At 40.7% G+C, this 15,582-nt stretch overlaps 1 protein-coding gene across 1 annotated transcript in view; it reads left to right on the forward strand.

Annotated features, from left to right (window-relative positions):
* GSAP (gamma-secretase activating protein) overlaps nt 1–15,582 on the forward strand; it is an 86,558-nt gene that overhangs the window by 42,625 nt on the left and 28,351 nt on the right. The window contains exons 15-19 of the mRNA XM_055085059.1: nt 1,976–2,068; nt 2,197–2,414; nt 4,007–4,076; nt 4,599–4,681; nt 7,547–7,600. Coding sequence (XP_054941034.1) covers nt 1,976–2,068; nt 2,197–2,414; nt 4,007–4,076; nt 4,599–4,681; nt 7,547–7,600 — 518 coding nt within the window. The remainder of the gene's footprint in view (nt 1–1,975; nt 2,069–2,196; nt 2,415–4,006; nt 4,077–4,598; nt 4,682–7,546; nt 7,601–15,582) is intronic.

Consider the following 15,582-nt stretch of genomic DNA (forward strand, 5'->3'; position numbering starts at 1 on the left):
GCTCCGCAATGGGAGGGGCCACAACAGTGAGAGGCCCGCGTACCCAAAAAAAAAAAAAAAAAAAAAAAAAAAAAAAAATCAAAAGAAAAAAACCAAAAAACTATCATTTTAAAAATTAATACTATATTCTAAGTGTTTTGCTTGTTATCTTGATCCTTACATCAATTCTTCCTGGTAATGTTATCCCCATTTTACACATAATGAAACTGAGTCTCAGAAAGTCTGTGATGTATGCCCAAGCTTCTTTTAGTGTCTCTTATCAGGGGCACTATATTAGTTTATTGCTGCAATAAGAAATCACCACACATTTAGCCCCTAGATAAATAACACATTGTCTTTTGGTTCTGGAGGTGAGAATTCTGCAAAGAGTGAGTCCTGAGGTGTCAAGGTGGGGGCAGAAATGGTTCCTTCTGGAGATTCCAGGGAAGAATTCATTCTTTGCCTCCTCCAGCACATAGAGGCTAGCAGTTTTTGGCTTGTGACCACATTACTCCAGTCTCTCGCATCATCGTGTGGTCTTCTCTTCTGTAGTCATTCTCCCTCTTCCTTCCTCTTATAAAACCATTTGTGATTACATTGGGTCCACCTGGATAATCCAGGATACCCCCCCCCCACCTCAAGATCCTTAATCACATCTACAAGGTCCCTTTTATTATTTAAGGTGACATATTCATAGGCTCCGGGGATTACCATGTGAACATCTTTGGGAGACATCATTCAGCGTACCACAGGTACTATTGACATTTTTGGTGAGATAGTAACTTTTGAGTGGGAGGGTCCTGCACATTGAGGGATTTAACCTCCTTGGAGCCCACTGGCTCATCAAATGGCAGTAGGAATCTCCCTTCTACCTGAATAATTGTGACAAATCAGAACACCCTCATGTATTTCCAAATGCCCCCTCTCCCAGGGACATAGTACCACCCTAATTAACTGGTTAAGCGGTAGGGCTAGGAGTTAATCTAGGTCATTTGATGCCTTTCCACTGCGCCCTACTATATCATTATTTGTGTTTTTCTACTTATGCATTACCATAATGGTGACATTATTGCAACCACTTGTGCTAACTACTTTAACATCAGGGAATGCACAGTGACTGAAAAGACACTTATAAGTCAACTGGTTAGAGTTTTACATCCTCTTTCCTTTCCCTTCCGCAGAATGCCTTCTATGTACATTATTAGCCTGTATTTCTTTGCTTCTTAGGGAAAAAAGAGTCTAGCTGGCTCACTTATCATCTAAATGTTTCATCTATATGAAATTCACTTGTATGAGTTTCTTTGTTTTTCTAAGATCCTAGAAAAATTATTGGCAAGAGCTACTTCTACCTTGCCCCCTTCTCCAGAAACCTATTTTTTATACCTTGCCTCAATCTGTATACAAATGTTCTTTGTACAGAAATGTCTAGTGCAGGGACTGTGAAGATGTGCGTTCTAGGCAGCTTGCTATGCATGGAAACAGATTAGTACTTCACAAAGTGTCAGAATGCCTGCGGAGACTGTTTTGATGAGCATCAATTTAAAGCTTCTTGAGAGAAGATGACAAACGGTGATGAGCAGCGGGCGGACATAGGAAACTCAATTGTAGAGCTTCCCCCGCATGGCAGAAATTATGCAGGAAATTCCCATGATAAGCTATTTCCAGCCTGTCAGCTTAAGGAATAATTCATGGTGCTGGGTACTTTTTATTCTAACTTGCTCTCAGAGCTCATTTAGATTCCTATAAAGCCACAGTTCTCTTAGACACAAAACTACAGATATAAATTAAGATAACCATGGCTAAATGTCTGAAGAAAATGAGATATTGCTAGGAAGATGGACCGTACTGACATCAGACAGCTTCTTATTACATTGGTCAAAACCTTTGTGTTTTAAGAGGTTCAGAGAAAAATAGGGATACCGTAAAGTTGTTGGCTTCATCTGTACCTGTACAGCTCTTGCCACGTGGAACTGACTTAAATCTTTCGCTTCCACAGACTATTACGTGGCTGTTTACTTACCTGGTCATTTCTTTCATCTACTTAACATTCAACATCCAGACCTGATCTGCCACAGTCTGTTTCTGACAGGTATGGCTGGAGTTTTTCCCCTCGTGAGCAGGGTACATTTGGGTTCGTTTTAACATTAATTTTTATGTTTGGGAGAGAGGGGCTTCTTTTATTTGCTGATCTACTTTTTTTTTTTTTTTTTTGGCTAGGAAACAGTGAAGTGATTGATATGCTACCTCATAGTCCTTTACAGTCGCTGTCAGGATCCCTGGTCCTGGATTGGTGTTCTGGAAAGCTCTATAGGGCGCTCCTCAACCAGTCATATTTATTGGAGTTCCTGTGGAACGCCCGGTTGGACTGCGAGAAGCTGGCCTTGTTGCACTGTGTGCTCTCATGTGGCCGAGACCCACGGCGACTGGAAGCCAAGGTGGGAATATAGCTTAAGTTTAAAAAGTGGCAAATGGACAACACAAGACGTGTACACTGAGTGGCCGAAATGAGCAGAAGCTATTTTTATCTGGTAACAATTGAGGTTTATGGTCTCCGTCCTGACTTGAACATATTCTTCACTTGTGCTCCTTTTTTATGGACACAGACCTCAGACTGGGAGGGCATGTCTGTTCTTTTCACTATTCTCTTTTCCATATTGTGAGTAAATGTTAGCTCTATCAGTAACATTCCAAGGAAGTGCTCGGTAAATAGTTTCTCAAATATCTACTTTTTCTCCTGCTTTGTATTTGGTGTATATCATGAAAAGGACTAAAATCTGGTGGTAAATAAAATCTATTTATGACATTATAAATAGAGATAGCTCACATTTATATTTCACATTATAGTTTATGAAGCACTTTCATACATCTTATCATTTAATATTACAGCTATTGTGTGAAGTTGAAGAAACCCCCCCATTAGACTTGATTGGGACCAATGGGTGGTTGGTCGATTGAAAAAAGATGGCCTAAATATTTTCTTTTAACCTAAAATATATAAATGTACATTTATTCCCGTATCTTTTGATGTAGATTAAGGCCCTTTCTTTGTGTATCAGCTAATTGGAGTTCAAAATCGTTTTTCGTACATAAAACCACTAAGTAACGTCTTGGCTTTCTTTATCTGTACCTGTATGGCTCTTCCAGTTACTTTCTTTTTCTTTTCTTTTCATTTTATTCCCTAAGGAGGTCAATAGTTTAAAAATCCTTTCAAAGCAGTTTGTGTATGTCAGGCAATTTTTTCTTTTATAGTTGTCTCACACCTAGTTTTTTAATAAGTGTTTTAGAGACATGCCTGGGAGTCTTTCCCAAGCCTTCAACTTTTATTGACCCGCCAGCATTCTTTTTGTATCCATAGTTCACTTGTCTATGGTAATATTTTATTAACTTAACTAATTGTGAAAATAAGTACAACTAGCTTGTGTAGGTTTGGAAATAGGAACAATTATTGGCAGGATCAGAAATGCAAGAGTGCTCTATGGCTAGGCAAGCCTCATAACATCAATTCTAAGGTCGGGAACAAGGGGTTTCGTTCCTGCAGCAGGTGAGGATGGTTTTAGAGGTTGATTGAGAGAACTGTTGATATAACAGGGATTATACCTTCCTTGATAGCATAGCCATGCTCACAATGATTAAATGGTGTAATTGAGCTGAAATTCAAACCCAGGTCTGCTGCCTCCAAGCTCAGTGGTTGAGTTTGGCTTTCTCCTGTATCCGTAGCTCTTCACACTGCGACTTTGCTATAATATGTCCTACTCTAGCAAAAACGAACATTGGGTTCAAGAAGGCTTATTTGGATCCCAGTCAAAGGCATTTATTAAAATGAGGTATGAAAAGGACCTCATTTATATTTTACCCACACAGCCTTACGTTATGAATCTCAGAGATTGTGTAGAAGTGAGTGTGTTCTTAGGCAATTCTAAAAGAGATATAACATTTTAAACTGTTCATATATATTTTGTACTTCTTTGGTGGTGGGGGCAGGGTGCAGATTTAAATACCAATAGATTTGTCTTCTTACTTTTTAAAGATTATTCAGTGGATTTCTGAGAACATCTCTGCCTGCCATTCATTTGACCTCATTCAGGAATTTATAATTGGTAGGTGTTGCTGATGGTGCATATGAAGTTGAACCCTTGACCCTTTTGCTTAAGGGAAAGCAGTACATTGATACTGCCTCAATCTGTCAAAATGCTGTTTAGGAGTGTTTTCTCATTTTTTTTAAACTCTGTTGTAGTCAGCACCTAATTAAATTTCATTCTCTTGTGGTTTTGTAAGAAGCTGTGGCTGTTCAGAGACTGATGGCATATAAGATATGATCTTGATTCTATAACCTTATTAGTGATTTTTTTTAAGCGTTGTGTTGGCTGGTTCTGTGTGAAGTGGTTATAACGTCATTTGGATAGATGTAAGTGCCAAATAATTTTTAAAAAATTATTCTTAGTGTAAAAAGTAGAACCTGAACATTTTCAGCGGATAGAACCATAATGATTAGCCTTTTGCAGATGAAGGATAAGGGAATGAAAACTTTTGTGGGTTTGCTTGTTTGGGTGCATTGCAATGTCTACTGCCTTATTCTTCATATTAAAACATGTCTTCCCCCCCCCCCAAAACTTACTCAGCTTCTTCATATTGGAGCATCTATCCAGAGACAAGTAACATGGATAAACTCTTGCCATACTCCTCACTGCTCACTTGGGATACAGTAAGTTAACACTTTATATTCTTTATGTAATTAAAATTGATTCACTGCTGTGCGTCAGTTGTAGGACATTCCTGTCACAGTAACCAAGCTTGTGATTTCATTTCTGTTTTGATGCATAAGGATCTGAATTGGAGTTTTCTGGCAGAAAAATAATAGTGAGTCCTTGCTGTTGGCCAGTTTTATTTACATAAAACAGTAGAACTGAAGGAGAATGCACAGCATACGTGTTACTCTTCCTACTGCCAAGCCGAATGAAGCCTCTATCATCTTCAAATGGTTTTAGTTTTTAATTTTTTTCAAGCAGCTAGAGTAGATGAAAATATTTCTTAGGGTTTTATAAACGAGCAACGGCTGGACCACCGCTGTTATTCTGAGCTGTTCTATTTACTTAGTAGATTAGCACCTTCATGAGATTTTTTCCCAGCCTTAGAAAGAAAATCTGTGATAACTTTAGAACGTCAAGATCAGTAAAAGTCAGTAATCTTAAGCAAATCCATGCCATTCAACCTTTTCTTCCTGTTGGTCCAGACTCCCTTCCTTTTAGTTGGGAAGAAATGTTTTAGGAGAAAACATTATTCATTTTCTCTTGAATGTGGTTCAGTAAACTGAGCTTTGTTGGATCAGAAGTGAAAACCAAGTACAGCCTCCCCCTGAAAAAAGTTCTGCCTCTCCTCCTTTCATATTTAGATGTTAGAACTACTGCGTGCTTAGTCTTGAGGCAGAGGTTTGTATCAAAAAAGCATTTAGAAAAATAAATTTAATTCAGGTAGCACAGACACAGGAAAATAAGTACTAGGATAAATGGTAACACTTCCCATTTTGTTTTTAGACTATCTAAATATAGTCCTTTAAAAAGGCATATCAGATGTGTTTAATTTTTTTCCTTTTTTTTGTTTTCTGTGGCTGTGCCACGCGGCACACAGGATCCTAGTTCCCCGACCAGGGATCTCACCCGTGCCCCCCTGCAGTGGAAGCTCAGAGTCCTAACCACTAGACTGCCAGGGAAGTCCCATGTTGGAAGAATTTCTAAACTTTTGGTATATGCAATAGTAGTGTTTTCCCAAAGGCCCTTTCTTCTTGTCTCTCACTGTTAGAGTTCATAAACTTTCATGCCTCTCTGTAAAATTATAAGGAAAGATCTGAGCTTGTTTCTTCTCCAGGCCCTCATTGTTTGAAGAACCCTTGTGAATATACATGCAGACTCTGTGGTAATGTGGCAGGAAGTTCGCAGGTTAATCCCTCCCCCTCCCCCAGAAGCAGGAAATGCACATTTCATCTTCCTCCCCTCACCGCCCAATGCTGGCTGTCGCTGTCCTGTGTTCAGTGTCTGGGAGGCCCGGTCTGGACCTCTGGTTCCCAGGGTTGTGTTTAAACATGGAGCACATGTTAGTTGGATGTTGTGTGAGTGTCATCCCGACAGGTAGTTCCTCACATTTGCATTTCTCCTCCTTTGTGGGGCAGGGGAAATGTGTGGACATATGGAGTGACATCAGGAAGTCCTCCTACAAGAAGTACAATATGAAAAAACCCGAAGTTTTAACCACTGCGTACAGAGCTTATTTTGGGGTTTATCATGTTGCTTTAGACTTCTTGCGGTTGGAGTAGGTTACCTTAAAGGTCTCTCCTAATCCTGAAATTCTATGAGCCTATGATTTTCTTTAGCAATGATGTAAATCATTTTCTTTTCTCTAATCTGCATATGCTCTTAATGCTATACCCTTAATAAATAAATTTCATACTTCTGTATGGAGACAGATTATTTCTGTAAATAACTGAATTGGGTTTTTTAAGATACTAGAAAATATTGTGTCTTACACATAGATAATCCTGAATTATGCTTTGCAGCCAGTGAGCCTTGTTATACTTATTTGAAGATGCTATTTATAACCTAGAGCTGTAGTGAAATTTCTGTTGCTGAGTACTGATAAGTGCAGCATACATAGATTTTTATTACAGGCTTTCTGCTGTCCAGTGGAGGACTCAGTTGCTTGAATGTTCTGGAAGTTTATTTCTCCATCCCTGTGATGCCCTTTTTCTCAGAAATATTGTATGTCAATAAAACCCAGGAGATTTAAGTTCTAAACAAATACCAGGTTTTATTTCTATTTTCTCATGTATCATCTACTTATTTTTTAGGAAATGAAAGAGGAATTGACTAGTTGACAGGCTAATATACATAATTAACATGGAAACACACTTTTTAAAATAAATAAGTGGCAATTTTGTCAGTTTATCTTTTTATTTAAATTTCTGTTTTAATGCTCACTAGTTAGCAGAATGTTATAATTTGGACTTCCTGATATGAATTGCATCTTGCACATTTGCCATGGTGATCTTGCTATGTAAACACTTTATGGGGATCTCTTATTTCCGAAATCACGGTAGAGGATGAGGTGCAGAACAGTTTTGCACTGCGGTCAAAAAAGAATCCCATTCATGAGGCAGGGACCAACTATAATACATTTAAGTGAAAGAGAAGAGGGAGGAAGGAGTTAAAAAAAAAAGGAAAGTGTCCACCTTATTGTTACACTTGATGGTGCAAATGTAATTTGCCTCCTTTGTTCTTAAATGGAAATGTGTAAATAATACGTTATTTACTCTGTATTTCTTCATAATAGTTTATCCTTTCCTTTAGTGACACTGTCAACTATTATAATCATAACTTTACAGAATATTTCCCTTCCCGAGGCAAGAGATAGGCTGTGTTCACTGGTATTTATAAACCCCAAGTTTTATTTAAAGTAGAGGTTAGCAAACTGGGAGCTGCCCTCAGCTTCTGTCTGCACGGAAGACACTTCCTGAAGGCTCGGGCTGGGGGTAGTCGATACGTTTAGCAGTTGTGTGTATGTTTTTCCCCCACCACAGGAAATTCCTGGAATAACCCTTGTGACAGAAGAGATTCCGTTGCCTCTTATGAAGGTAAGCGCTTACAGTGAGAGACAAAAAGCCCAGACCTGTGTGGCTTCCTTGCTGGCCTCACAGTCGCCTGCCCGGAGTGTCACTGTGGTTCCAAAAGGGACTGTAAACTGTCAGGGGAGGATGGTGCAAGGGGTAAGGCTAGTTGTCTAGGCAGTCCTTCCTAAATGGTAGTCTCCAAGGATGATATCAGGGCAGTTCTTAGGAATGCTCTTTGAAGAGGGAGGTTTTCTGAAGACAGAACTACAGGGCTCGATGTGAAGTGTATAGAAGTCATACTTTCCGCTGTGCCTCAAACCAATCCATGCTGGAGTAGTTCTTGTAAATTTTCTTGAGCAGACCTAGGAGCTGTTTTTTTACTTCACTTGCATTGTCACCCCTTCACACACACACACACACACACACACGCACACGCACGCGCACGCACGCACGCACACACACACACACACACACAGAATCTTAAAACCATTAAGTAACTGGGCTGGGATTAACTCATTTCCTTCTCGTTCTGAGAACACTGTTTCTGTTTCTCAAGAGTGACCTGCTCCGGCTGTCCCTGTGGTCTCAGCACACACCTTCTTCCTGCCCACTAAGCAGCAGTGTTAGTGTCTCTCTACAGTCTGGTGGTTTCAGAGGAGTTTCTGGTACAACAGGGAGGGTGGGGTGGGTGAGCAGAGAAGAATGTGTATGTAGTTAAAACCGAGGAGTATTTTAACATAGTTTCCTTGAAGCTCCTTTGTTGTTTTTGGCATTGCTTCCTGTTAATTATAGCTTGGTGTGTGCTGGGAAATCTCAGCTTTTGGCAGCAGGCAGCCTAGTATGCTGCTGCCTTTTACTATTTACATTTGATTCTTTTGGATCCACGAAGGGCAGGCCAGGCTCAGGCAGCTGAGGAAAAGCCTTGGGCGTTTGAGGTCACGGTGATGCCCTGGGGGTGAAAGAGGGCTGACTGGGGCAGGTTTAGTGGTTCTGGATTTTGGTCCTAAGAATGGTCCTTTAAGGGGAGATGGACAAGAGATGTATCTAGGCAGCAGAGTGAGACAACTGTGAAGGTCTATAAGAGCAGGGAGATGAGGGAAAGGAAAGGTTTGATTAATAGCTGAAAAGATTCTTATTAAGAGCCTCCATCCTTTCATTTTATTGTTTCTGCTTTTACCACTAGTCCAGCAAATCCATACTGTGTTTAATGGACACACAATAAACCAGTGAAGGAAATTTTAAAAAGAAAGCAATGTCACCCACAATTCTACAGTTCCTAACATATTGTCTATTTGCCCCATTTCCTCTTGGTCTTTGTCATGGGTTTGCATGTTTTACCTAGTAGTAATGGCCATCTAGTGATATTTAATAAAGATTATGAATTATATCATACACATTTTCATGTTGGTACATAAACTTCATAATTTTCATAATTATGATTTCTAATGACTCCATAGGCTTCCACTGTGTTGCTGTGTCTTAGTTTACTTGACCATTCTTCTGTTTTGAGACATTTAGTTTGTCTCTAGCCCCATTAAAAAAAAAATTTTTTTTTGCTATTAAAAATAATGTGGCAGTGAATACTTTTATGTAGTTTTTTTTGTGTGTATGTGATTTATTCCCTTAAGGTTAAATGTCCAGTAGTATTATTGGGTGAAAGGCTATGACAATTTTTATAGCATTTATTCTTATTGCCAAACTGATATTCAAAAAATGTTGTGATAATTTACACTGTTACAAGGGATTTGTGAGTTTATCGGTTTTACTATAACCTTACATTATTGTGTACTTTCATTTAAAAAATTAAGTAAGTATAAAAGAGTGATGGGAAGGTTCTCAAACTTTTTACCAATTGCCTTATTCTAAGAAGACAATTTGCCTTTGCTTGGGAACAAAATAGCTTATTTTTGCACTCTCTGATTTTTTTCTTTTCTATTTGTGTGTGTGTGTAAAATTATGTTTTTATGTAGTTCATTTTTCTTCCTTCTTGATATTCACTTTGCCTTCTCCTCACTTTTTTCTCTTCTCCCCTAATTATCTTTAGCATTTGGCTCTGCAGAGAGTTGTTTCCCATTAACCCTTCCCAAACATGCTTGGAAGCTCTTCCGAGACTCCACATACATTCATGTGTTAGAAAGAAGTGTTATGTAGGACAAGTTTGGGCTGTAGATCTCTTCACTGTCCTCTCCACGCAGACACAGTCCATCAGGGAAGGCAGAGGAATGCTGCCTGGATTTGCCTTGGGCTCAGGAGAAGATGTCACTGGGTTTGGTGGCCAGCTCCACCCCAGTCCCCCACTGCCATCACTAATCGTACCTTCCAGTTCACAGGACCCCTGGTCCTGATAGCTCTCATCTGTTTCCCCATCTCTGCTTGCATAATACCTCTCAGAATAAGCAGCTGCCTTTGACCTAGTTCTACCGCAATTCCCAGCCTAATTATATTGCAGTGGATCTGGTTGCAGTGGCACATCCCACCTACTTTTCCTCCCTCCCCAGCCCATATGTGACTGTTCTTGCAGCTTCCCCATAGGAGTTGGCTTTGAGCACCTTGACCTGAAACACAAGTTACCTTTCGAAAGCATGCTTGCTGCCGGTCTTTCCACGAGGCCCAAGGGACCCCAGACTTCTCTGAGCACACTTGCTTCCATCCTGTTTAGAAGATGACTGCCCTGATAAGGAGTCTGGAGAGGGGAGAGCAAAATGAAACTGGATGAGCACTTTCCTTTTGCTCTGTCTGCAAATAAGTTTAGTGTGAAGTGAAGCACTTTACAAATGTTTAACATATGAACATCGAATTTAATTGGTTTATACCAGTTTATCACCTGAAAGACAAAAGCCTTCCTTTATAGAATGGTTTCCAAAAGAATTTTTTAAAAATGAAACGAAATGTATGTTAAAACAAGGTCCTCGGGCTTCCCTGGTGGCGCAGTGGTTGAGAGTACGCCTGCCGATGCAGGGGACGCGGGTTCGTGCCCCGGTCCGGGAAGATCCCACATGCCGCTGAGCGGCTGGGCCCGTGAGCCATGGCCGCTGAGCCTGCGCGTCTGGAGCCTGTGCTCCGTAACGGGAGAGGCCACAGCGGTGAGAGGCCCGCGTACCGCAAAAAAAACAACAACAAGGTCCTCACCTTAAAAAGAAATGTCATCAAGAATGGCCTTCTTAAGAATGAATTTATCTCTTCCACGGGAAGTCAAGGATTAAAAAAAAAAAGTAGAAACAATAGCTTACTTGAATATCAAGAATGGAGAAATGGAGTATTTTTATTAAAGTATTGTTAAGCCAGACATCTTTAGTTTCATTTTATAAAGTAAGGAAGCCTTTAATTTAATCATTTGTGTAGCGACTATTAACTCTCTGCCCTAGAGACTGGGAAGGAGAAAGACTTCAAGCCCCATCCCAGTTATGGCCACTCCAAGTGAGAGCATTGCTGCAGTGTCCATCAGGGGTCTGGATGCCCCTGAGCAATTGGGGAAAGAGTGGTTGACACCTGTGCTCTTCTCCATTCAGAGACTGGTTCACTTAATTATGCTTCTTCTCTGAAACACTTAAAAAGTGTTTAAAAAATACTGTTTTGGGCAGAGCATGACTATAATTGAGCGTCTAATGAAACACAAAAGACACTCTTTTCCTTGACCCTCCCAGTACAGACAGCCACCATCACTTAAAGAAAACGTTTCTTAGAGATCCAAAGTATCAACAATCACAGTGTAGAAGCTTACAGTTTTTAAAAATGAGAATGGTTGCCTTGACAACAATGTAGCATTACCAGAAATGTCAATTGGTTATGTGGGAAATATTGACTTTCCAAAGTTTAGTTTGTACATATGTGATCTTGTGATATAACTAGAAGTAGATATTTGGTCTTCTTCCATGGTTCCCGGCACAGAGCTCCTAAAATCCTTGTAATTTCCTAGGTGATAAAAGCTACAAGGGCATCTTTTGTTATAATGTTTACTGTTTGTTCCAGTTCCTGAAGTAGCTCCAGAGTACAAAGGTGAAAATCATGTCATTTATTATTCCTAACAAGCCCCTTCCAGCCACACCTGAGTTTGTTAATGAGATGACCTTTGGAAAGCACCTAAGGATGGAGCTTGTTGCCAGGAAAACTAACCATGTGATTAGCAGGTTGGCACTTTGAGCCCTCTACCACCACTACCTTCCAAGGCTAGAGTGGCTGGAGATGGAGTTCAGTCACCAACGTCCAGTGATTTAATCCATCATGCCTATGTAATGGAGCCTCCATAAAGAACCCTAACTGAAGACCTTCTGGGTTGGATGACTATATGGAGGTGCAGGGCTGGGGGTTCTGCACCTGGAGAGGTCACAGAACCTCAGAGCCCATTCCTACATGCCCTGCCCCACGCACCTCTCTTCAATCTGGCTCTTACTGAGTTGTATACTTTTATAATCAACTGGTATATAGTAAGTAAACTGTATTCCTGAGTTCCATGAGCCACTGTAACAAATTCTAGAACCCATGAAGCAGGTGCTGGGAACCTCGGATTGATAAGCAGTCAGTCAGAATCACAGGTAACAAAATGGCCCTGTGATTAGCATCTGAAATGGGGGGCAGTCTTGTAGGACTGAGCCCTCAACCTGTGGGATCTGACACTATCTCCAGGTAATCGTAGGACACCCTGCTGGCATTGGAGAATTGATGGATGTGGAGAAAAAAACCCCACACGTTTGGTGCCCAGAAGTGAAATATGCTGTGAATAGACTGTTGTAGAGAAAAAACAAAGAGTTATTCCTATACAACATATTTTTGGGGACAGAGAGTTATGGCACGTTCAATTAATATTGTAAAAACATAATTTTATGATTTTACAAAGAAACACAACTTATTAGAGACAGAGCACCAGGCTGGTAAATTCATTCCTGTCATATCTGTAGAGATGGGGGTAACTTCAGTTTACTTCTCAGATGGTGAAATTGAGGAACAGACCCAGGATCAAGAATTCTTGTTTTTGTCTCTCTCCTACAGCCACTAGGCTGTGCTGCTTTTATTCATAGTTTAGTTGAAGACATAATGTTTAATTCTTAAGTTTGAGAGAAGGGAACTATCTTAGCATTGGCTTTCTCAGGATATATGCTGATTGCGAGATGGAATAGTTTAGAGCCATATTTAGGGAGTTACATGAAAAATTACATCCCATTAAAAATGGCTAAGAGTACTACCCAGCTGTGCAAAGAAGAGAGATATTTTTACTAAATGTTGGGAAGAAGGAGAAAGTCCACTTATAAATAGGAGAACTTGGACTTACAACATGCAATCCCCTTGGCAGGAAGCCTCAGGAGTTCCGGTCGCTGGTCCTCTGTATGGATGGCCTGCTTACAGCATCTTGGCCTAGTATGGTACCTTACTAGCTTTATGGACACAAAGACATTTCTGTTTTATTCTGTCTGTGCTGGAGGTAGTAGGTCACTCTGTTTCTCTGGGCTGCAAGTAAAAGCTGATACTGAGATGGTATCCACTGAAGAGCCAAGTTGGATTGATGCCTTACCTCTGCTAGTTGAGCCTTGATATGAAGGGTAAAGGTTCTCTCTGAGTTGGCTTCCTCTTCTGTAAAAGAAGATGCTGGTTCATCAGCAGATGTAGGATCAAAGCCAGAGGGCCTTTAAGAAATGAAAGGCAGATGTTCTTTTCCCGGCAGTAATTTGCAGCTGAGCCAGTAAGTACCACAGGGCTTTTTTTCTTCCTTTTTAAAGAAAAAAAAAAAATCAAAATTATTTCCCACATAAATGGGAAACAGTCCCTTAATGTAACGCTTTGGTCTTTTTGTTCAATTAATAGTTGTGATGGGCTACATTTGGTAATTATTTCATGTCATCCTAAGAGACAAAATAAGATTATTTCTCAAGAAGAGACTTGGAATAATGTTCCTTCCTTTAAAATCAAAATTTAAAACCCCCCCTGTGCAGGGAAGTGCTTCTGGGTCATTCCTTGAGGATCAGATGGCTTCTAACACCAGAGTCTCCCAGAAGTAGCTAAATTCACGGGTATTTTTCTTGGAAAGCATTTTTGTGTATTTGAAAGCCTTATAAGCTCTTTTCAAGAAGCTGGCGATGTGCTTCAGACTGTTGTGGCTTTCACTTTGCTGTTGTCCCTGTTGAATGTGGAGCTTAGTATTCAGCTAGTAGTTCTGTAAGTGCTGGTTGAAGGAAAGGAGTGGCTTTCTGTGCTCCCAGGGTGGCTCCTAGGGTGTGATTGTGTAGCTCCCACGCCCTCTGCCCCCAGTACAATGCTGTAACAGCTAACCTTTTACCTTGGAGCCTCTTTTACTCTCTGGGTTAATGAGCATGCTGGTGTTACTTTGGCATTTGAGATCCTTTGAAGATTGGTCCTAACCTCCCCTCTGACCCTGTCTCCTATTCTGTCACAACACAATTGCAAGGCTTCAGACAGCTGGTTCTTCATCAGCCTTTAAACCAGAGAGGTAGATGAGAACCTTTGAGGGTGGAGGGGGGAGACTGGGATTACCTGTATATGCTCAAGCGTGTTCTCAGCCCAGGCTGAATGGTCGGCTTGCCTGGGGACCGTCGAACACTCATGAGGCTCAGGTCACACCCCACACCAGTTAGGATTCTAGGGGATGGGACCCAGGTGGTTGCTGAGGTTGGTAGTTACACCCTAGAGGCAGATATCTTCACCACAGGGAGTGAAGGGCTGTGGGTTGTGTGCTTTCTCTAAAGCTCTGTCTCTGATCTAAACCCAGAATCCACATTCCGCTCTCGCAAGTCTTTGCTCATTTCCTCAGAGCCCCACCTAGAATATCCTCTCTTCATCCTTCATTTACATATCCGTTTTCATCCTCTGGGTCTTAGATATTTCCCATACTTCCAAACAGACCTCCCAATTTATAATGATGTCTGTGAATTTTCATAACTTAAGAAATTGCATCACTTATGTACTAGATACTAAGTAATGACATATGCCACTGTTTTCTCTGTACTCTCTCAATATCTGTATCATAACATCCAGCCCAGTGACCTCCTTGAAAGACCTACACATTTATATTACAATATTTCTGGGGCTTTTGGCTAATAGCGTTCCTTAATTAAATGTAAGTTGTTTTTGTTTTAAAACTTAGATAAGTTTTCCTTCTAACTCAGTAGTTTTGAACTATTTTAGGCCATGGATTCCTTTGAAAGTCTAATATAAACTGTAGACCTTCTCCCCAGAAAAGTGCTCATACAAACACGTACTCCATTTTGCATATAATCAATGGGCTCAGAAGCCCCTCTGAAGCATGTCCTTGGACTTGTTTTGTCTGCTTATTCTCAACTCAGACAAGGGTCTGAGGAGAGGGATTTCTTAATGGGGGTGTGAGAGGAAGAGAGTTTGGGAGAGAACTTTTCTTGGGGGCCACAGCGTGAGTATGAGAGTGGGGTCTTCTGACAGGAGGATGACTGGCCTGAGGGCAAGAGGGCCTTGCGCAGGTAGAAGAACACCAGCGTTCCTCCCCTTGCTCTGTGCTGGACGACGCACTGGGACTCCAGTGGCCAAGCAGGCAGAGCTAATAGTGGAAATGACCACTAGATGTCACCACAAAACCAATTAGTTTGCTGGCTTTTGGCACTAGTTGCGTGAACTCAGATGTAGAAGAGCAAGAAAGCTGTAGTGATTTCCTGTCAGGGACTGAATTCTGCCACATGTCGGCAGGATTTGCTCTCATTATTGTTTTTTCAATATAAGGAAGACCAAAAGGTGGATAAAGGTATATTCATTATAAATATATGGAAAGGGAAAAAAAAGATGAATGCGATAGGTCGAGTGGAGAGTGGGACCTGACGCCACGGTTCTGATTTCCTCTAGAAATGACAATTTCTTGGAAATAGCTTTTCCTGTCTCTGTGAAAATGGATGTTGGCTGAACGGGCTTTTCAGCCAACTAATTTCTTTTTTTTTTTTTTTCTAACATCTTTATTGGAGTATAGTTGCTTTACAATGGTGTGTTAGTTTCTGCTTTATACAAAGTGAATCAGCTATACATATACATATGTT

The sequence above is a fragment of the Physeter macrocephalus genome, chromosome 5 (genome assembly GCF_002837175.3).
Source record: "Physeter macrocephalus isolate SW-GA chromosome 5, ASM283717v5, whole genome shotgun sequence".
NCBI classification, from domain to species: Eukaryota; Metazoa; Chordata; class Mammalia; order Artiodactyla; family Physeteridae; genus Physeter; species Physeter macrocephalus.